Source organism: Sylvia atricapilla, chromosome 3 (assembly GCF_009819655.1).
Source record: "Sylvia atricapilla isolate bSylAtr1 chromosome 3, bSylAtr1.pri, whole genome shotgun sequence".
In the NCBI taxonomy this organism is placed as follows: Eukaryota; Metazoa; Chordata; class Aves; order Passeriformes; family Sylviidae; genus Sylvia; species Sylvia atricapilla.
Window position 1 is genome coordinate 24,749,261 of NC_089142.1, and position 18,042 is coordinate 24,767,302.

General features: G+C 39.6%; 1 protein-coding gene across 1 annotated transcript in view; it reads right to left on the reverse strand.

The window, feature by feature from the left end:
- The window catches only part of LOC136358337 (dystonin-like), a 290,571-nt gene that overhangs the window by 185,122 nt on the left and 87,407 nt on the right, over positions 1-18,042 (reverse strand). Inside the window, 1 exon segment of the mRNA XM_066314265.1 lies at positions 369-458. Within this exon segment, the coding sequence (XP_066170362.1) occupies positions 369-458 (90 nt within the window).

Consider the following 18,042-nt stretch of genomic DNA (forward strand, 5'->3'; position numbering starts at 1 on the left):
AATTTCAGGGACATTCGATCCTTGTTATTTGTAAGTTACTCCCTTAAATGCAAAAAGATATTAAGCATCCAATACTTGTTAAAACAAAAATCAGCAAGAAAAGGAAAGAACAGAAGAAATAGTGCATTACCCTATTAAGAAAGGAAGTCTCACTAATCACAATAAACAAAGAGAACAGATTGCATTCCCCCACAGAATTCACACCAGCATATTTACCAACAGAAATACAACTTGTGTCTTTGGTATCAGGTCACACATTACAGAAAATATCAATGAAATCTACAGCAGTCAATACACAAGGAGTTCACAATCAGAGAAAATGCATAATTAACAATCTGAAACTATTGTATTATGAACTAAAAGCTTACCAAGGTGTCTCCAGAAAGGACTTCCAGAAGTGAGATTAAGTTATGTCCATCTCTTAGGTCTTCATATAGGTCATTCACATGCTTTCGAACCTGTACAGATAAATGCAAAAAATAAATACAAGCTCCCTGTTTACACCTGAGAATTCACACTCATATTAATACATATATTTTTAAAATACAGATAAACTTCAGCTATACCTCAGCATTTTTTAAAATTTCTTCACTTTCATGACAAATTTACAAATGCAAATAACTTGTAAGAGACAAAATTCACATCTGTCTGCACTTGCACAGCTTCATCACATTTCACATCACTTAAATGAAAAGAAAAACCGTATGAAGTCACAGATAATGAATGCATGTATCAATGAAAAAATCAGTATGTGACAATTTAAATAATACCAGATACTCTCCCATTTGGACCTAAATAACAACCACTATGACAACAGTAGCTAGACTCAATGAATTGTAAAAAGATAAACAACAGATATATGTTAGCAGCAGCATGCATGTCCTCTGCAGTCAGGATAAAAGTAACACACTTCCTAATCAAAACATACCATCAGCCAATTAACAGCATGTTAATCACCTCAGGTTTCCCAGGACTTAGTGAGCTTTCCCAACGACTCACACACCCACCCACCTTACACACTGTACCCAAGAACTATGACATTGGGTTGATCTAGTGAGAGGCTGCAATGACAAGCGAGACAGCTGGAAGATCCACCTTTACTGACAGGCACAACAAATCTGGGAGATACCTATCCACAGGCCAGCTTCTTGATTCTTACCATTAACTTAAACACAACTTTATCTGAAATACCTTAAGAAATTTCAGCCAGCTGGTCTTTGAATGTGACACAAAGGATCTAATTTTTCAGAATCAGAGATTTTTGACTTGCTAGGGTAGAGGTTGAGGGCTGTCCAGCTACAGTTTAATGTCAGCTCCTTGGTGTTCCTGTTAAACCACCAGATCAGAAACTTCCTAATCTTAGGATAAAAAAACAACATCAGAAATTTTCTTCTTCCTCACCTCTGCTAGAGATGAATTGTACTCCCAGTATGAGATGGGACACACTCTGACTGCCAACATATGTGCGTGATGAGGGCAGCAAGAATTGACACAGAACTTCAACATAATACAAGAACTCGTTCGCCACACTTTGGGGGGAATTTTGAGATTCATCCTGTAGCAGAAATAACTGTCTCCATATCTAAGTTTTGCCTCATAAATGCTTTTTAGTTCAAGTTTCCTTCCTACTCCAATTTTTAAACATGAAATTACCCTGCAATCTGTTTTCACAAACACCGTCATCTTAATTGAGAGTAGTATCAGAACATATTTGTGCTTGTGCTGAAGACTAGCCAGAACAAGTCATCTAGAAGACTGTTCCATGAGGAATTACAACACATATTTTCCAAAATGCTTACACGGACTCTACATACACAGGCAAGTCAAAATCCAATACTCTAATACATATACATAAGCTTTACACCCTCACATACATACACAAAAAAAGTATAATTTTAATTTTAGTTACATTTTTTTTAATCCTGCAAGCAATTAATGTAAGAAAAATTTAAGAAAAAATTTCTCTGATTATACTGAAGTACCGCTAAGCTGAACAAAGAAAAAGAACAGGTGTTCTTCTACTACATCTCTGGTGAAAGGAAGGAAAAGGGAAGCCATATAAATAATTTATATCTCTGATACAATATTTGATTATGATAAACACTTGAAAGATGAGAAGCATCAGCATCTTTAGTTTTTAACCCACTTGTTATTTTTATATTCCAATAACTATATCAAACTGAGTGCTAAACTCTTCTTGTTAAAAGTAGGCAGGTTTTCTTTATGACAAACCCCTGTGAGAGAGCTGCCTGCCCCACCACCCAGGACATGTCACTTTCCACTTCTCTTTGGAAGGCAGAATCCCCAGCAGGAACAGATCCACAGTGCAGGCTGGTGGCCAGAGGCACAGGAGGATGTGAGGATAAGGCCAGGGGAATGTGGCGTACATCTCAAAGACACTGCACCAGCACAGTTAAAGAACTGTTTGTGCAACACCAAGTCAGTGCTCACACTCTTCTCAACATAAAACTCAGGGAATTTGCCCAATGTGCAGGTATCTGAATTGTAGGGTGAGAAAATACCACTATTTTTGTTTTGTCTGCTTTTTTTATCCATTAGATGCAAGATAATTTTGTTATCCTGCTACTCTGTCGCTCACAGCGCACATTTGTTAACCTGCTGTTTGTTTCTTATGCTCTGAGGTTTCCTAAGTATTACAAAGACAAACATCTTCCCCAGATTATCTTCCTAGAAATCACAGACGCTTCAGAGATGAACTCACACTGGATATAAAAAACTGGCACAGAGCTGTCAAAACAGGAAAACCAGCAGTATACCTTATGCATCTGTCTTAGCTCTGCCACTGACTATCAATTACTGTGAGGATTAATTATTTAGTACATACTGTGCCAGTCTTCCTGGTACAGGGCAACGTAATAGGAAATTTCTTCCAATACTCTGAGCAGCAGATGTGTATCTAAAATGCTGTATTTGGGCAACTGATGTGAGCATGTCTGTTCACTCAAAGCATCAGATCACTTCTAAAAGGAGCATCTTGCACTCCTCAAGAGATCCTACACTGATACTTCAGGAAAAGCTTGAACAATCACCTCTCTCTTAACTATCAGTTGGGCAATTCTTGTCACTCAACACATCTAACAAATTCTTTTAACTTCTAAGAAGCAAATATAAGTACTTAATTGCTCTTTACTGCCACATTCAACCTCCTTCAAAACACACAGTAGCACAAATAACTGGATGCAGATAGGGGTCCCCGGACAAATGTGGAGGATCTACTGAGCCCATAGAATTTCACAACAGTTCTTGTGGCTTTTCAGTAAAATCACAGAATTGTCAGCCCGACATTTTACAAGGTCCACACGCAAAGTAGGTTACATGTTGCCTTAGGCAACTTTTTGCAATATATCCACATGAGTGTGGCAGATTTGATAATTTGGGCAGGAGAAGAGATTCTTTAAGGAAGACGTGGAAAACACTGAGTGGCTGAGGTGCATCTGACAAAACTTAAACAAGAAAAGTAAAATGGCTTCACCAGTGAAAAGGAGACAAAGTGAATATAAGGCATTGTTTCAGAAGTGATTAATCTTCTGATCTTCAGCTTCTGGCACGTATATTATGATGTTTGTGGTAAGGAAAGCTCCATTCTCCTTAACATAAGCATCAGATATCTTTGTATCATCCTTTTCCAGCAAGCTCATGCTTTGCCTTGGGGAATCTCTGCACCACCACCAGCAAAAGCCAGCTTTTAATACTGTAAAGCCTGAATCATGATCCCAGACCCCAGCACGCTAGACACAAGAGATGAAGACTCAAGAAGATGGCTGTTGCCTCTAAAAGCTTCCACTCAGATCCCCACACGGTTCTGCTTCTTCTATAAAATTCCCTAGCCCAGCAGGCTTCCCCACCTCCTCTGTGAGCTGGTGCCACAGCTCCTGACACCACTGCCTGCAGTCTGCCTGCTTCTTCTTCCCCCAACAGGGAAAGAGCATGATTCAGCTGCCTGGTCACATACCTACAGGGCTGGTTTATGTTTAGGGGCTACAGCACTTAGTCTCCCCTCTTCTCCAGGAGGACTAATGTTTGCCTAGGTCCTGCTGGCCAGTCCCCCACAGGTGTCTGTACTGAACACCCTTATCTCAAGCAGTCCTAGATGCCAATGCTTAGTGAACCAAACTTGCCCATAGTGATCTCTGGTTTTGCCATCATTCACAGCAGAAAACAAGCCATCTTCCACAGAAAACCTATTTCTTACAATTTTTATTGATATTAGTTGTCTTGATTCTAGAACAAAAATTTATAGTTTTACACACTATGGCTGCTTAGAGTTATATGGGAGAAGGGGAAGGACTTCTGCTTCACTTCTGCTACTGCAAGCAAAACCAGCTGAGTCTTGATAAGGATGGACAGGAGATGCACAGGTCACTCTCGAACATAGCCATACCTACTTCTTAGTACAGTCTGTTGTAATAGAACAAGGTGTAAGAGTTTTATTTTAAAAGAGAGTAGGTTTAAAACAGATATAAGAAAGAATTTTTTTACAGTCAGGGTGGTGAAACATTGAAACAGGTTTCCCAGAAAGGCAGATGTCCCATCCCTGGAAACATTCAAGGTTAGGTTGGATGGGGCTCCAAGCAACCTGATGCAGTTGAAGACGACCCAGCTCATTACAGGGGGCATTGGACTAGATGACCTGAAGGTGTGTCAGGGGAGGTTTAGGCTGGGTATTAGAAAAAGGTTCTTCACCCAGAGGTGGTAGGATGATGCTGGCTTCCCAGGGAAGTGGTCACAGCACCAATGCTGACAGAGTTCCAGAAGTGTTTGGACAGTACTCTCAGGCACATGGTGCAATTCTTGGGGACTGTGCTCTGCAGAACTGGGAACTGGACTGGATTATCCTTGTAGGTCCTTTCCAATTCAGCTTATTCAGTGATTTTAAAGGTCCCTTCCAACCCAAACTGTTCTAGGAGTCTATGATGATTCCACTAAAACAAAGAAGAATCACACCCTTTTTTCCTAATTAGAACTAAATATGGAAAATAGGGTTGTGCCCATTTCTGTGTATACAGTGGGTGCACACCCAACATGAAAAAAGATCCCTCAGACTTTCATGTAAGGATGCAGTGTGTTCCAGACCAGCACCTAAAATGTATGGAGCACATTCTCAACTGAAATAGTGTGTGAAGAAACAGAAAAAAACATAAACGTGCTGCAGAATCTAGAGTGGAGGCAAAAGAGTCAGGAGAGAGAATATAATCAGATCAAGCAGGAACAACTCTAAGTAACGCCCGTGTACTGGAGGCCACCAGGAAATCCCTGAGGCAGGTGAGGTAATCACTGTGGCCCTGGCAAGCTGCATGACTTGGAAACAAGGCAGAGTTTTGTGCTCAATTACTTGCAAAATTACCCATTTTTTTACAGGGTCAGGAAAGCAGACTACTATGATCAAATAAATGCCTTAAAAACATCACAACTCTCTCTTTCTATATTATAATTTAGCTGGAGATATAATCGTGAGAACATGCCAAATTAGACCTTTTTTTACAGTTTCATATTAGAATCAAATCTGAACCATACTTATTTTGAATAACTGAAGTTCAGTTGTCAAGTCTTCATAAAATCAGTGTCATTACCCAAAAGTTATCAAGAATTAGAATATTCCAGAACTAACTGAGGCTGCTCAGGCTGCATTGCCTGGGAAAGTCTTTTTCAAGTACTGCTCTCCTTGCTTCTGGAAGCAAAGTTAATTACATGCCCAGCTCAGACATAAAGCATTACTGATTTACCAAAGGAAAATGGGAAAAAGCTCAAAAGTTAGAACTGTAAGGGATGTGTTTAGGGAAAAAAAAGGGTCAGGTCTTAATTACCACTGAGGTCACAGATAAGTCCAAATGACAGCTGGCACAAGGCCACTGCGAGTTTCACAGTGAACTTCAAATTCATTCTTTGAGAATCTGAGTCAATGCCCGTGGAAGAAAGATCTCTTAGAACTCTGACTCACTTCAGTAACAGTAAAACAATTTTCACCAAGATAATAGATAAATAGTTAAAAGCTCCTATAACTACAGTGTTCCACAGCAAATGCCATAAGCATTCAAAGAGCTGAAAAACTTCCACGGCCACTGGTGAGATCCTGACACCCTGATGAGTTTCCCTAATGTTTCAGCTTCCTAAAAACACACTTAAGCTTCTTTTTAAAGGAGATTTTTTATTAAAAATTATACTTTATGGGGGAAACAGTTTTCGGTAAGTTTTGAGAACCTGCATGTTTTAGTCCTGTCATCTTTAAAAATTAAGAAATCACTGTGGCAATTCTAATTGCATGATAACAAAAAAAACTATGCCATAAGTAAAGAATAAAAAAAGACCTCTAATAGAGAAAGTTGTAATTGTGTACAAAAATAAAGATCTACTAGCCTGACACATGCAGCATGATTTATGAGCAACACTCTAAAATTCTGAACAGCCTGTAACAAGATCCATGAAGCATGTAATTGCCAAAATATGAGGTTTGTCAAAACATTGCCACGTGACTGATCTGCCAAGGAAATTGCTCCTTCAAACATTTTCAGGAGCACTTATTTTACTCTACAGACTTCTCACATTCCCCCATGTAGGGATGAAGATGGCTCAACACACCGCAGGCCCACCCCCCTGAGGTCATCTCCCCCACCACGCTGCGAGGGGCAGCAGAGACCTGAGCTGTGCTCCATGGCCAGCCTGGTGCCGTGCCAAGAGATCAGGGAGCCAATGCTCCGTGCAGACTGACACGCACACCCACAGTCACCCCAGTCACCCCTGCTCTTTAATCTCCCACTCTAAACCCAAAACTTACTGCTGGGAAAAAACCTGAACTCCACACACACACACCATGGTCATAATCCTTGTTTTGTACTGAATCCTATACTAAACTTCACTCGTTCTGTTCACGATAAACAAGCATGCCAGTTTAATTATGATAATTTAACCTTCATTAGGAGAAGTGAAGCTGTGTGACAGACAGCGGGGCGGGCAGGGCTCGGGCAGGGCTGCAGATGGTGCTGTTCCCGCAGCTCCATCCAGCGCTGGACACGCCGCCCAGGACACCCGGCTTTGCTGTGCCCGGCCCACGGCCAGGGCTGGCAGAGAGCTGGCACACACCCTTGTGCCAGGTCTCTTCTGTCCTCCTGCTCATTTGCAAGCAGAGTCTGGCAAATCCAGTTATAGGCCCAGTGGTTCCGAAACTCATTTTCACGCTTTTCTTTTGCTGAGCAGTCTAATAATCCACTCTGCAGGAAATTGTGGTGGTTCACAGAAAATAAATGGTTCTTTATGCCATACTCAGGAGTTATTTCTGTGTTTGAATACGTTTCTGGATATTAATTCTCACAAATAGCAGACACAGCTAATGTTATTTAATTTCATAAAATTCCTTTATAATTTTATTAAGGCACATTTAAACAAGTCTCCTTTACAGAGTGAGTTTAACATCCCTGATCTTTGTTTATAACAGATGTTTTCTAAAAGAAAATTCATCCTTGGATTCATCCTTCACTCTCTCATCTGGCCAATGTTTTACACTCTGTTATCATGATAAACATAACACCCTTCCTGTGTTCCATCCCTCTAACAGCCTGTCCTTGTATCTAAAAGCTCAAATCAGTCACTTTTTTTCCAAATTAACCTTCACATTTCTCCCAGACAACTCAATCATCCATTGCTTTCTATTTTGCCTCTGCGCTTCAATTATTCCACATGTCTCAGGATAGCTATTAATCATAAAATATTTGTATGGCTTTAAAGTATAAATATACTCTGGCTCAATTTAAAAAAAAAAAAATAATGTTGCCACTGCTAAATCTTGCTAAATATCCTTATATTTTTCTTAATTTCCCGTGGTTTTGTTTCATGAAATAATTCCAGTATTTTCCTGATCAGAAAGTATGCAAGCAGAGGTATAATCTTTCATATATATCAAACAGTAGGACATTTACACACACATTAAGTAGTAATATTTGAAACAGCATCATTGTACAGAAGAACTTTAAGCAAGTGTCCTAAATGTCAAAGTCCTTTCTGCTTCCTACAGGGAAAAAAAAAAAAAATGGCTCCATTAATGCCATCACAGAATGAGCCAGATTGGAAGAGATCACAGTGGGTCATTTGGTCCAGCCCTCATACTGGGGTCACCCAAGAGCACATTGCACAAGACTGTGTCCAGATGGCTCTTGAATATATGCAGTAAGGGAGACTCCACAATCAGTGCTTGCTCACCTGCATAGTAAAGAAATTCTTCTTCATGTTCAGGTGGCAGTTCCTGTACCTTGCCCATTGCCTCTTGTCCTATTGCTTGGCACCGCTGAGAAGAGCCTGGTCCATCTCCTTGACACCCATTCTTCAGATACTCATACACATTGATGAGTTCCCTCTCAGCCATCTCTTCTTGAGGCTCCACAGGCCCAGCTCCCTTAGCCTTTCCTTGTAAGAGAAATGCTCCAGTCCCTAAATCATCTTTTTTGCCCTCTGTTGGGACCTCCTCCAAGAGCTCCATGTGTCTCTTATAATGGAGAACCAAGAACTGGACACATCTCAAAATATTTTGAGGAGTAGGTTCTGGAAGGTTCTCTCCAACCAACACTGCTCCAACCACTCAGGATATCCTGCCAGGTCCCACTCCACTTACTTATTGTCATTCTCACAGCACTACCCTCACTGCTATTAATCTTTGGCAAAGTCTTGGTTGTCTGCTTGTAAATTCTCATATTGAGATCAGCAAATCCACCTCAGTGGAGTTCCTGCAGATTCACAAGCAGAAATGCATATTTACCAACATAAAATGGATATCTTCTCCATCACTGCTACAATTTAAAGTTCTAAAATATAAAGTCACAGATGTCCAGCAAATTTTAGAATCTACTACACAGAACTAACCCTTATTTTGTGGATAGCCCTAAGAGAAGATGAGGGGCTGATGCCACATGTGGCATGGCATGTGAGGTTCCATGCCACTCCACTCATACTCGCAGCCAACGAGACTTCTTGCACCAGTTGTGATTTCAAGGCACAGCATGTACATTTCTCTTCCCTGGTTTGCACCACTGTAACCCTTTTAGATTTTCCTTCAAATCAGTACACATTGTTCTGATGTTTTTGTGTATGAGACTAAAGATATTTATACATTTCAGAAACAATTAAAATCAAACAAAGAAAGTGTGATTCACAGCCTGCTTAGAGCTTGGCTTGTGACATCTGTTCTCCCCTTTAAAAATATTTTATTTCCAAACGTATGTAATAAAAAATTCATGAAGAATATAAAGCAAACACAACTAAGCTTCACTTTACATGGCAACCATCTGAAAGAAGGCATTCTCACTGGAACTGTAGGATTAATGCAGACTGAAATCACTAAAGTAATAAAAATATAAGCTTTGCTAATGAATTTGGCAGTGATCAGCTTCAAGGTTCAAAAGCTGAATAATACTTTGCCAGAGGAGGGTTGTACCTGACAAAGTTGTCAGAGATAGTAAAAGTGTTAGGTTAAAAAGGACTGAACAGATCACCTCACTCAGTCCTGTGCAGTTTGGCTAGAAAACACTAGAGATGCTTTTCTAATTTATTCTTGAAAATGAAGGCAATATAAGACACAGTACAAGTGCTTCAGTGTTTGACTACACCTTCTCTATAAAGCCATGTGGGACGCTTTTCCTCACTAATCTTCAAACTAAATCTCTGTAAAATAAACTGATGTTTTTGTTGCCCCTTCCCCTATAATTTGACCTCAGAAATCATCTGTTCACCAGCCTCTGCATAAACACTTTTTACCTACTGAGGACATGCTATCATATTTCCCTTCAGTCTTCTTAGTTTCAGACTAAACAAATTCAGATTACCACAACTACCCTTAATATTCCAAGAAAACTTATCTTCTAACTACTTTGTCAGAGATGCCTACAAACCTTTTGTCTAGGCAAAGATCAGCAGTTACACAGCCAGGCAGTTGCACAGCCACGTGTCCACAAGTGTGTCTATGAGGATGCAGAATTACAAGCTGCCTCCTTGTCTCCTCAGCACCATGCTGCCCACAGGCAGGGTGAAGAGCTCCTATATTTCCTGGAGCTCCCTGGGCATAAGCCAACACAGCCCAGGGCAAGCAATGAACCCGGTAAGGTTTGTGGCAGGGCAAGAATGACAGTGGTTGTGGACATGCCAAAAGGCTGGAGCCAGAGAGATGTACAGCCAGAGAGAAGCAGGTGTACCTTCACCTACAAAGACAAAGTCACAGAGCTCAAAACCTCACTTGAAGATAAGGTACAGTGAAGGCAGCAGGCACTGGGATGCTCCCCCAGTGGAAGGTCTTTGCTCACAGGTGTTGCCTCCCAGAGGCAGATGATGGTGCTGCAGCACTGGCAGCACCCATGGCAGCAGCAGCAGCAACCAATGGCATGGGCTCTTCCCAGTACCAGCTGCAGCAGTTATTAATGGCAATACCCCAGCACACTGTTATCCTTCCATTCAAATTTCAGGACAGTAATCTGCTAATGAGACTACATGTGACAGCATGTAAAAAAGCATAGACATACCATTTGCACCACTTCCCCTTTGTCCACCTGCTTTCAAAGACCAGATGTTTCACAGTCTCTCCAGAGAGAGAAATTATCCTGCAAGGTCCATAACTCCTCATTCTTTTCTTCTCCTTGGGAGAGAGGTATGCTTACTGTAATTGTGGACTTCTAGAAGTGTCCCCCCTCCTCTGAATTCTTAAATAGAAGTCTTACAAATCAGTTAGTTACTAACTGTTGCATAAATAAAGCTGTGTGACAAAAAAAATGTAACTTATCCAAATATTATCAAATATTCTTCAGTCTGCTGTTTCCTTACCTGAATTTCACCCTCATCTTATTAAAACGTGTTTCATCAAGTCAGCATTTTATAGAACAAAGAGTTCAGAGTAATTCAGACATTTCTACATTGCTCAAAGCTATTTATTTTTTTCTATTCCTTGGTAACGTATCTTTTTTTCTTCATACTCTGATATAATTACAGAGCCTTTCTCCTGTGATCTTCCATTAATTAATTCATTCTGGACCTTGTACTTCTCTGATTTCACCCCACCTTGCTTTATTAACTCCTTTATACAAGCCTTAAGCCTACTGCCATTTTTCCACTTCTTGTACAGCTCCTTTTTATTTCACACACCTTGAAAGCAGCAGTATTTTCTATACAATGTCCCCTATTTGTTCTGCCTGTCTGCAGCCTGCCTTTGTGCCTCTTACACAAACACTTTCAATAACTGCCAGATCTCCCACATTTCTGCCTCTCCTGTATTACTTCCCCAGGAGACCCTACCTATTGCTTTCTCCAATTCATTATCTTGCTTTTACTTCTCACTTCTCTCTTTGCTTTGAAAAGTAAGCCTGGGATTTAAAACCACTTGCTTCTAAATTACCTTCCTTTTTTAAATTTTGAAGCAGTCTCTCCCAGCCAGTCCAGACCCATCTAACTAGGCAGCTTTCACAGTGACTTTCAGCTGCCAGATTCACAAGGTTTCTCTGGCTGGCATTTCACTCACAAAACTTGTCCTAACCAGAGGCAGCCACCAAAACTCCTGCAGCAGGCAGGGAACAGAACAGCAAGTGTGGCTGGCACACCTGCTAGGGGATGAGCTGAGCTGTGCCACAGAAATGCCCTTCTCACGTAGGCTACTGAGAGTTCCTTTGTAGGTATTCAAATGCAGAATTCCACATTGTTCCTCCTGTAGATTATGAGGATAAATTATTTTCCCCATCATTACACAGTTTTGGCTTTCCAATGCTAAGTTAGCAACCAAAAATCCACCACTGACTTCCTTGATCCAGCTCAATGCCTCTAATCAACAGCAGCCACATTGCCTTTTTCTTCTCTTTGGCCAGAGACGTGCCACAGTGTTTCAGTACACTCAGTTTTCATCACCTTTTGTGTTTCCAACTTGCCCTCACCATTCCTGGCCTGTACTACATGCTGTCAAATATAACTTACCAGGGAGGAATTGTTTAAAGTATGCAAATTAATGCTAATAACATTAACTCAGCTCAAAACTAACCCTCACCAAAGGCAATATAGTCCAAACATGCCTGAAGCAGGTAAAAATACTAAGGTTGGCTGATAAAATATTATTCCCATTAAAATGGAAGTATTCTAAGTAGAGGAGCATTGTGAACACTATGTGATTACCTTTAAATGTCCCTGTCGAAAGCACCATAAGTGCCTTTAACAGAGAACACATTTCCTTACAGGAAAAACATGTTTATTCTGATGCCTTCTCAGGTCCTCATGCAGTCACACATCTCCACTATCTCAGGGCAAGTCTTGCTTTCCAGAGTACATGAAATATTGCCATAGAACAAAATACTTAGGTAATGTTTATGATGAAATGTTTGAAGTTGCTCACGGTCTGGAGCCCACACACTGGGGTAAAAACTGCTCCCATTGGAGCCAATGGCACAGATACATTAGTCCAAAGGGAGTTAGATCAAGCCCTAGTATTTCTAAACTGAGATATAAATTATTATTAGATACAGATACATCAAAAGTATATAGATAAAAATAAGCCCATGCATAATTTAACAATTAATTAAAAAATCAGCAGTTAATTGCAAATGCTAGAATTTTATCTCTTGCAATCTCCAAGGAATAAATAATATTAAATAAAATCTATGCTGAGAACTAATTGCAAACAATGGACTGAACAAAAAGAGAATGAATTAATACATTAATATATTAAGTCTATAATAGGAAGCATATTGATTCTAGTGGTTCTAATTAATCGTGCAGTCATTGCATGGCAGACTTAGTTCCCCTTATAATCATTCTTTCCTATAGAGCACCTATATAAACTAATTTCTTAAAAATCCCAACAAACATAAAAGCATGTGCTCAACTGGTTCAATAGAATGTGTATGCCATAAAAATATCAATATGCTCAAGCTATCCTATATTTCATCCATATTTGATTTACTGGTTTCAGTTATTCTCTTTCCTGTTCCCAATTAGTCATGGAGTCTGAATGCATTAAAGAGCATCAAATAAAATTCAAATCTGTGGCACAGTATTTATGGACTCGAAGTTGTTTATTTATTTATTTGCTAACTGACAGAGATTTTTGTGATGCAATTCATCATTAGCCTTAAAACTTCATACAATTTCCTCCTCTTTCACAGCTCTAACATCTGGCATTTGTCACTACTATTAAACACCAAAAAAGTCCCCAGTTTGCTTGCTGAGCTGCTTCGCAAACAGGTATAGATTATCCTAAGAAGTGTTGTTCACCTCTGAGTGGAAGATTTTTGAAAAAATTTGTACACAATGAGTGCATACAATTGAGCATATTTCCAGGGAAAATAACAAAACTTCCTTTACACCATTATATGATGATATTCTTCAAGAGTTATTTTTATTTGTTTTTAGGAGGAGTATGTCTCAAAGAAAAAGTACTTCAAGACCTTTTAGAATTAGTCCTAAAAATACAATAGGAAAGATTTTCAGGAGAAAAACTGAAATATTCTTCTGTCCACCCATAAGACAGTGGGCAAAGTTAAACAATTGAATTCCAAAATCAAGGAGAAAATCCTGATACTTTAGCTTCACCCAATGCCTAAAGCAAGCTGGGTGAAGTGGAATTTTATGGAAGTTGCACACAACACAGTTTGCAGCAGCTGTCAGAATAAGCTGGGAAGAACGCATTCAAAGCTCATTTAGATGCACCAGCACAGCAAGGAATCAGTCTTTTTTTTATTTTACAGAGGGGTGGGAGGGGAAAGCACACTTTTTCTGAGTGTGCTTCAAAATCAAAAGGCAGTAAATTGAGAATTTTTTTAAAAACTACTACCATTAGACTAACACCAGTCGCCTCATCCTTTAAACACCAATGCAGAACTACAAAGTACTCATTTCTAAAAGCAGAGGTGGGGAATTTTAAATGGCATTTTAACTGCATGGCTAAAAAGAAGACACTGAGACTAGTGCTATCTAAAATGATAACCAGTAGTGTCAGTAAAGTGCCAGCTTTCAGCAAGGAATGACTGCGCTCAATCAGGAATGGTCGATCCCACTGCCATTAAGGTCATACCTGAACATTTCAGAAAGCAATCGACCTAAGAGGCCATTTGCAAACCATGTGCTGACTGAAGGACACACAGGAATCAATAACTTCAGGCTTCTATTCTGAATTATTCATTTGCTCTTTGCACAACAAAAAGCTGTTCTCTCTCTCGCTAATGCACTACCACTGCAACATAGTACATGATTTTGAACAGTGGGCTTTAAAAAAATAGTTTTCAAAAGCCTTTTGTCCTGCTACTTATAAAAACCTTCTTGCTAATAACACCTTTAGAAGTGACTTTTGGAGCAACTAATGTCTGTGAAGGGATGCTGCCCATTGCTCCCATTAGCAGCTTGTTTCTCCCAAGGTATGATCAGCCAAGGGTTGCAAAACCCAACCCACGCTGCAGGTGGCTCCAGGTGGGTGGGCTCCCTGTCAGTGCCATGGACAGGACTGCTGTCCCTCTCCAGGGAGCTGCCCAGGCACCCAGAGGTTGCTAGAAGGTCAGTTAAGAGGCTCTCTACAACCTTCTCTTCCATTAAAAGGAAGAAACATTTTCCCTTGAAGGGAAGATACCTGGGTGTTCACCATATCACTAGCCAGTCTCTGCTTGCCTTGACTTTAGTCCTATTTTCTGTACATAATAATTTCTAATACAGAAAAAAAGTATTTGAAAAGAGCCCAGTTAATCTCTCAGGACTAAGACCTGGCACTACAAAAGTACTTTTAATTGATTTGAAAAAGAAAATCAACAACAGTTTTATTTATCTGCTTTTATTCCATTTTCATCAACAGCTTCTTTTACCTTCTGACGTATCTCATCTTCCACCTGTATTTCACACTTGCCTCACATCTTCAAGTTTTGGGGTTTCAAATCCGAAGGATGTCAGGAAGAATTTCTGGACTTTCATGGAAGCTCCATTTCTCCTTGAGTGCTTTAGGACCATGAGAACACTACACTAGAATAAAACTTGCAGCTATAAATTTACCTGTTCTTGTCACATCAAGGGTTACTTACTGCTCTAGCAAGATTTAACACCCTATTTTTACAGCAGCAGAGTGAAACACTAGCTGGAAGCAGAGCCTGGTTTATGGAAGAGAGGAGATCTCTACCCCACCACCACACTACACAGGCATGTGAGCTCTCCCTGGAAGCTCATAGCACAGCAGCAGGCGAATCTAAAGTCCAATATCTCACCTCTCCAGTCTGTATGTCAACAAGACATAAAAGATTACATTTAAACTGGAGCCACACCATCAGACAGCAAACAGTAGCCTTAGCAAGTCTAAAGCCCCAATCAGTCCTCTCCAATCAGTCCTCAGAAAATCTGTTATCAATTCAAAAGAAAAATTTCAGCATTAAAAAAATTTAGTGACAGTCCACTTGACCTTAAACTGTGGAATTCAAAGATAACTTACACAGCTAGATTTTGCAAATAACACATCATGTACCTGTCGAAAACTAGGTATCTCAAGAACATGAGCAGGAAATATTTCTGCAATGACTATGTTTCTATTTTAGCAAAGCACACAACATGCTTAACTACTCAACTAAACTGACAAGGGACTAACACTGAATTTTAAATATTATGCAATTACACACTTTGTATCTAATGCAACTAGAGACAGGCAACAGACAGCAGAAGAATAAATATTTATCAGTCATCTTTTTTGTGGTTACTCAGTACATTCCATAAATATAGAACTTAATTAGAAGAGTGACAGTAGGCTTCCATGCCATTCCTCAACAAAAGATGGGAACTCATAAAAGTGTCAGTGCTGCTGACTTAGAATAAAACCTCTTGGATATACTAGCACAAAAGCATGAAAATTCAGGACTTTCTCAAGGACTGCAGGAGAATAGGAGATTAATTAGAATGGCTAAGGAAAGCAGTAAGTAAGAAAGGAAAACAAAAAGAGATGAGAAAAGATAAAGAGAAAAGAAAAGCAAAAAAAATAATCAGGGTACAGAGAAAAGAAACATGAGAAAAAAAGCAAAGAACACAAATAGGAGGGAAAAAAGATGAAATTAAAATGTGATGCATCCCCATGCCCACAGTGGGGTCATGTCCACATGCATGGTCTGGTCTTTTCCAAAATCTCTCATAATTTTCCTTACCATCTTTTCTGCTTCTTGCTGAACTCTACACATAACAGACAAAGCATATTGACTTCCTTTTACAGTCAGTGGAGCAAAAGCATTTCTAGGATACAATTCATCTTCCCCTTAGGTAGATGTCTCAGCAGAGTGACACTTAAAAGAGCCTGTTCCCTCAGCTATTTACTAGAGAAGTCTGGGTAATCAGCACAAATAAACCTATTCCAATGCCTGAAATGAGACAATTCCCATCTTGGTTTGTCTGAAACAAGGTATTGGCAGTGAAGGCACAAATACGAGTTGCATATTATTTGTATGAAATAATACAAATTTATTTTTAATTAATAGCTGAAACTGAGGGCTCAAGTTCAAGTTAGTGCACTGACTAGGAGAGGTCCACTGTCTCTGCTAGAAATGCACTCATTTATACTGTGCTATGTTTTCTACGTTTCCTCCACAATACAGTGTTTTCTAAACACGCCCTTACGTCTGAAGATAAGAGAAGATTTGAAAGATAAGAAAGCATTTGAAAGATTGATCTCAGCTTCCACACAAGTCACTGTTCTAGAAACAATGCCTAAGAACAGAAATCTGAAAATTGTATCACCACCTGCTTTCAAACTATTTCCAGACCATAAAGCTGTGTTGCTACATAAATTCCAAGCTAATGAAAGAGCTATAGTCAAACTGTATTTGTGTGAGCTAGCAACCCTTAAATTGAATTTTAAAGTAAGCAATCTGAGATGAAAATCAAGGCCAGCAATACACACAGTCAACACACCCCATCTGTCTCATCTATCTGTATATATTCCTCTGCAATCACCCAACCCAGAACTATTTGAAAATGAAGGCTTAAAGCCATTGACCTTGTCAAGCAATGCAAAAGGATTTAGAGTGAACCCTTTACCCTCATTTCCTTATGGGTTTAGGGTCTAAATCTTTTTTAAGCTACTCCCAAGAGACTGACAGCATGGCAATGATGACTGTGCATGTTTTAGAAATGTGTAAAATGAAGCTGTATAGAAATATAATTTTCAGTATGCTGATCTTCTGTAAAATAAGGCACTATTTTTAACTCATATTAAAGGATTGCTCTCCAAAAAGCTTCAGATAGGCTTTTCCACATCCCACAGAAAACTGAAGCTGCATCTTTAAAATGCTTCTTTAATACACAAAAACATGAGTAGCCCCTATAAATATGACAAAAATTACTCTCAATTAGATGAAGAAATGCATGATGGTTAATTCGGATATTGCATTTTACTGCCAGAGTACTGGCAACCTTCCCGGATGTTTTTCTCTTTAAATCTAATTTCTCTGAAATATTCTACAGTGGATACATTTCTTATATTATAAACATGAGGTAAAATTCAGAAAAGGAAGGCTGCAGAACTGCCTTTTGTCTTTTCTCATTAGCAAGTAAAAGACTTCTGCAGGGACATGGGGCAACTTGGATGTTCCAGGAATACAAGGAGGAGGCTTCTGCTTAGAAGGGGTCCCTGGAGCACCATGTTTCCCTTGGGTCTAACAAACTCCCAAAGGAAAACCTATTGGTATGAGCAGTTCTGTGACTCCAGACTCACCCTGCCCCCAGAGCAGTTGTGTGCTGCACAGAGGCTGATGGCAGGACCACTCCTGATGGCTCAGCCATGGTGAGAAGGACCAAAAGATCCCTCTGCAAGAGAGTTCTCTTGCAAAAGACAAAATTGAGTCCAACTTCAGTTCCAAGCCTCGTTACTTTCCCACATCACACAATTTCCAAGAGCTACGTACATTTTCAAAAAAGGTAGTTTTAAAACTTCAAAAAGGGTAGTTTTAAACATTAACATCTCTGTAGAAATTTTCTTCTATTTCAGTCCAATATTTCTCAAATACCTGTAAGAGCAGCCACAAGAAAGAGAAATAATGAAGTTGCTCCCTAAAAAACTGT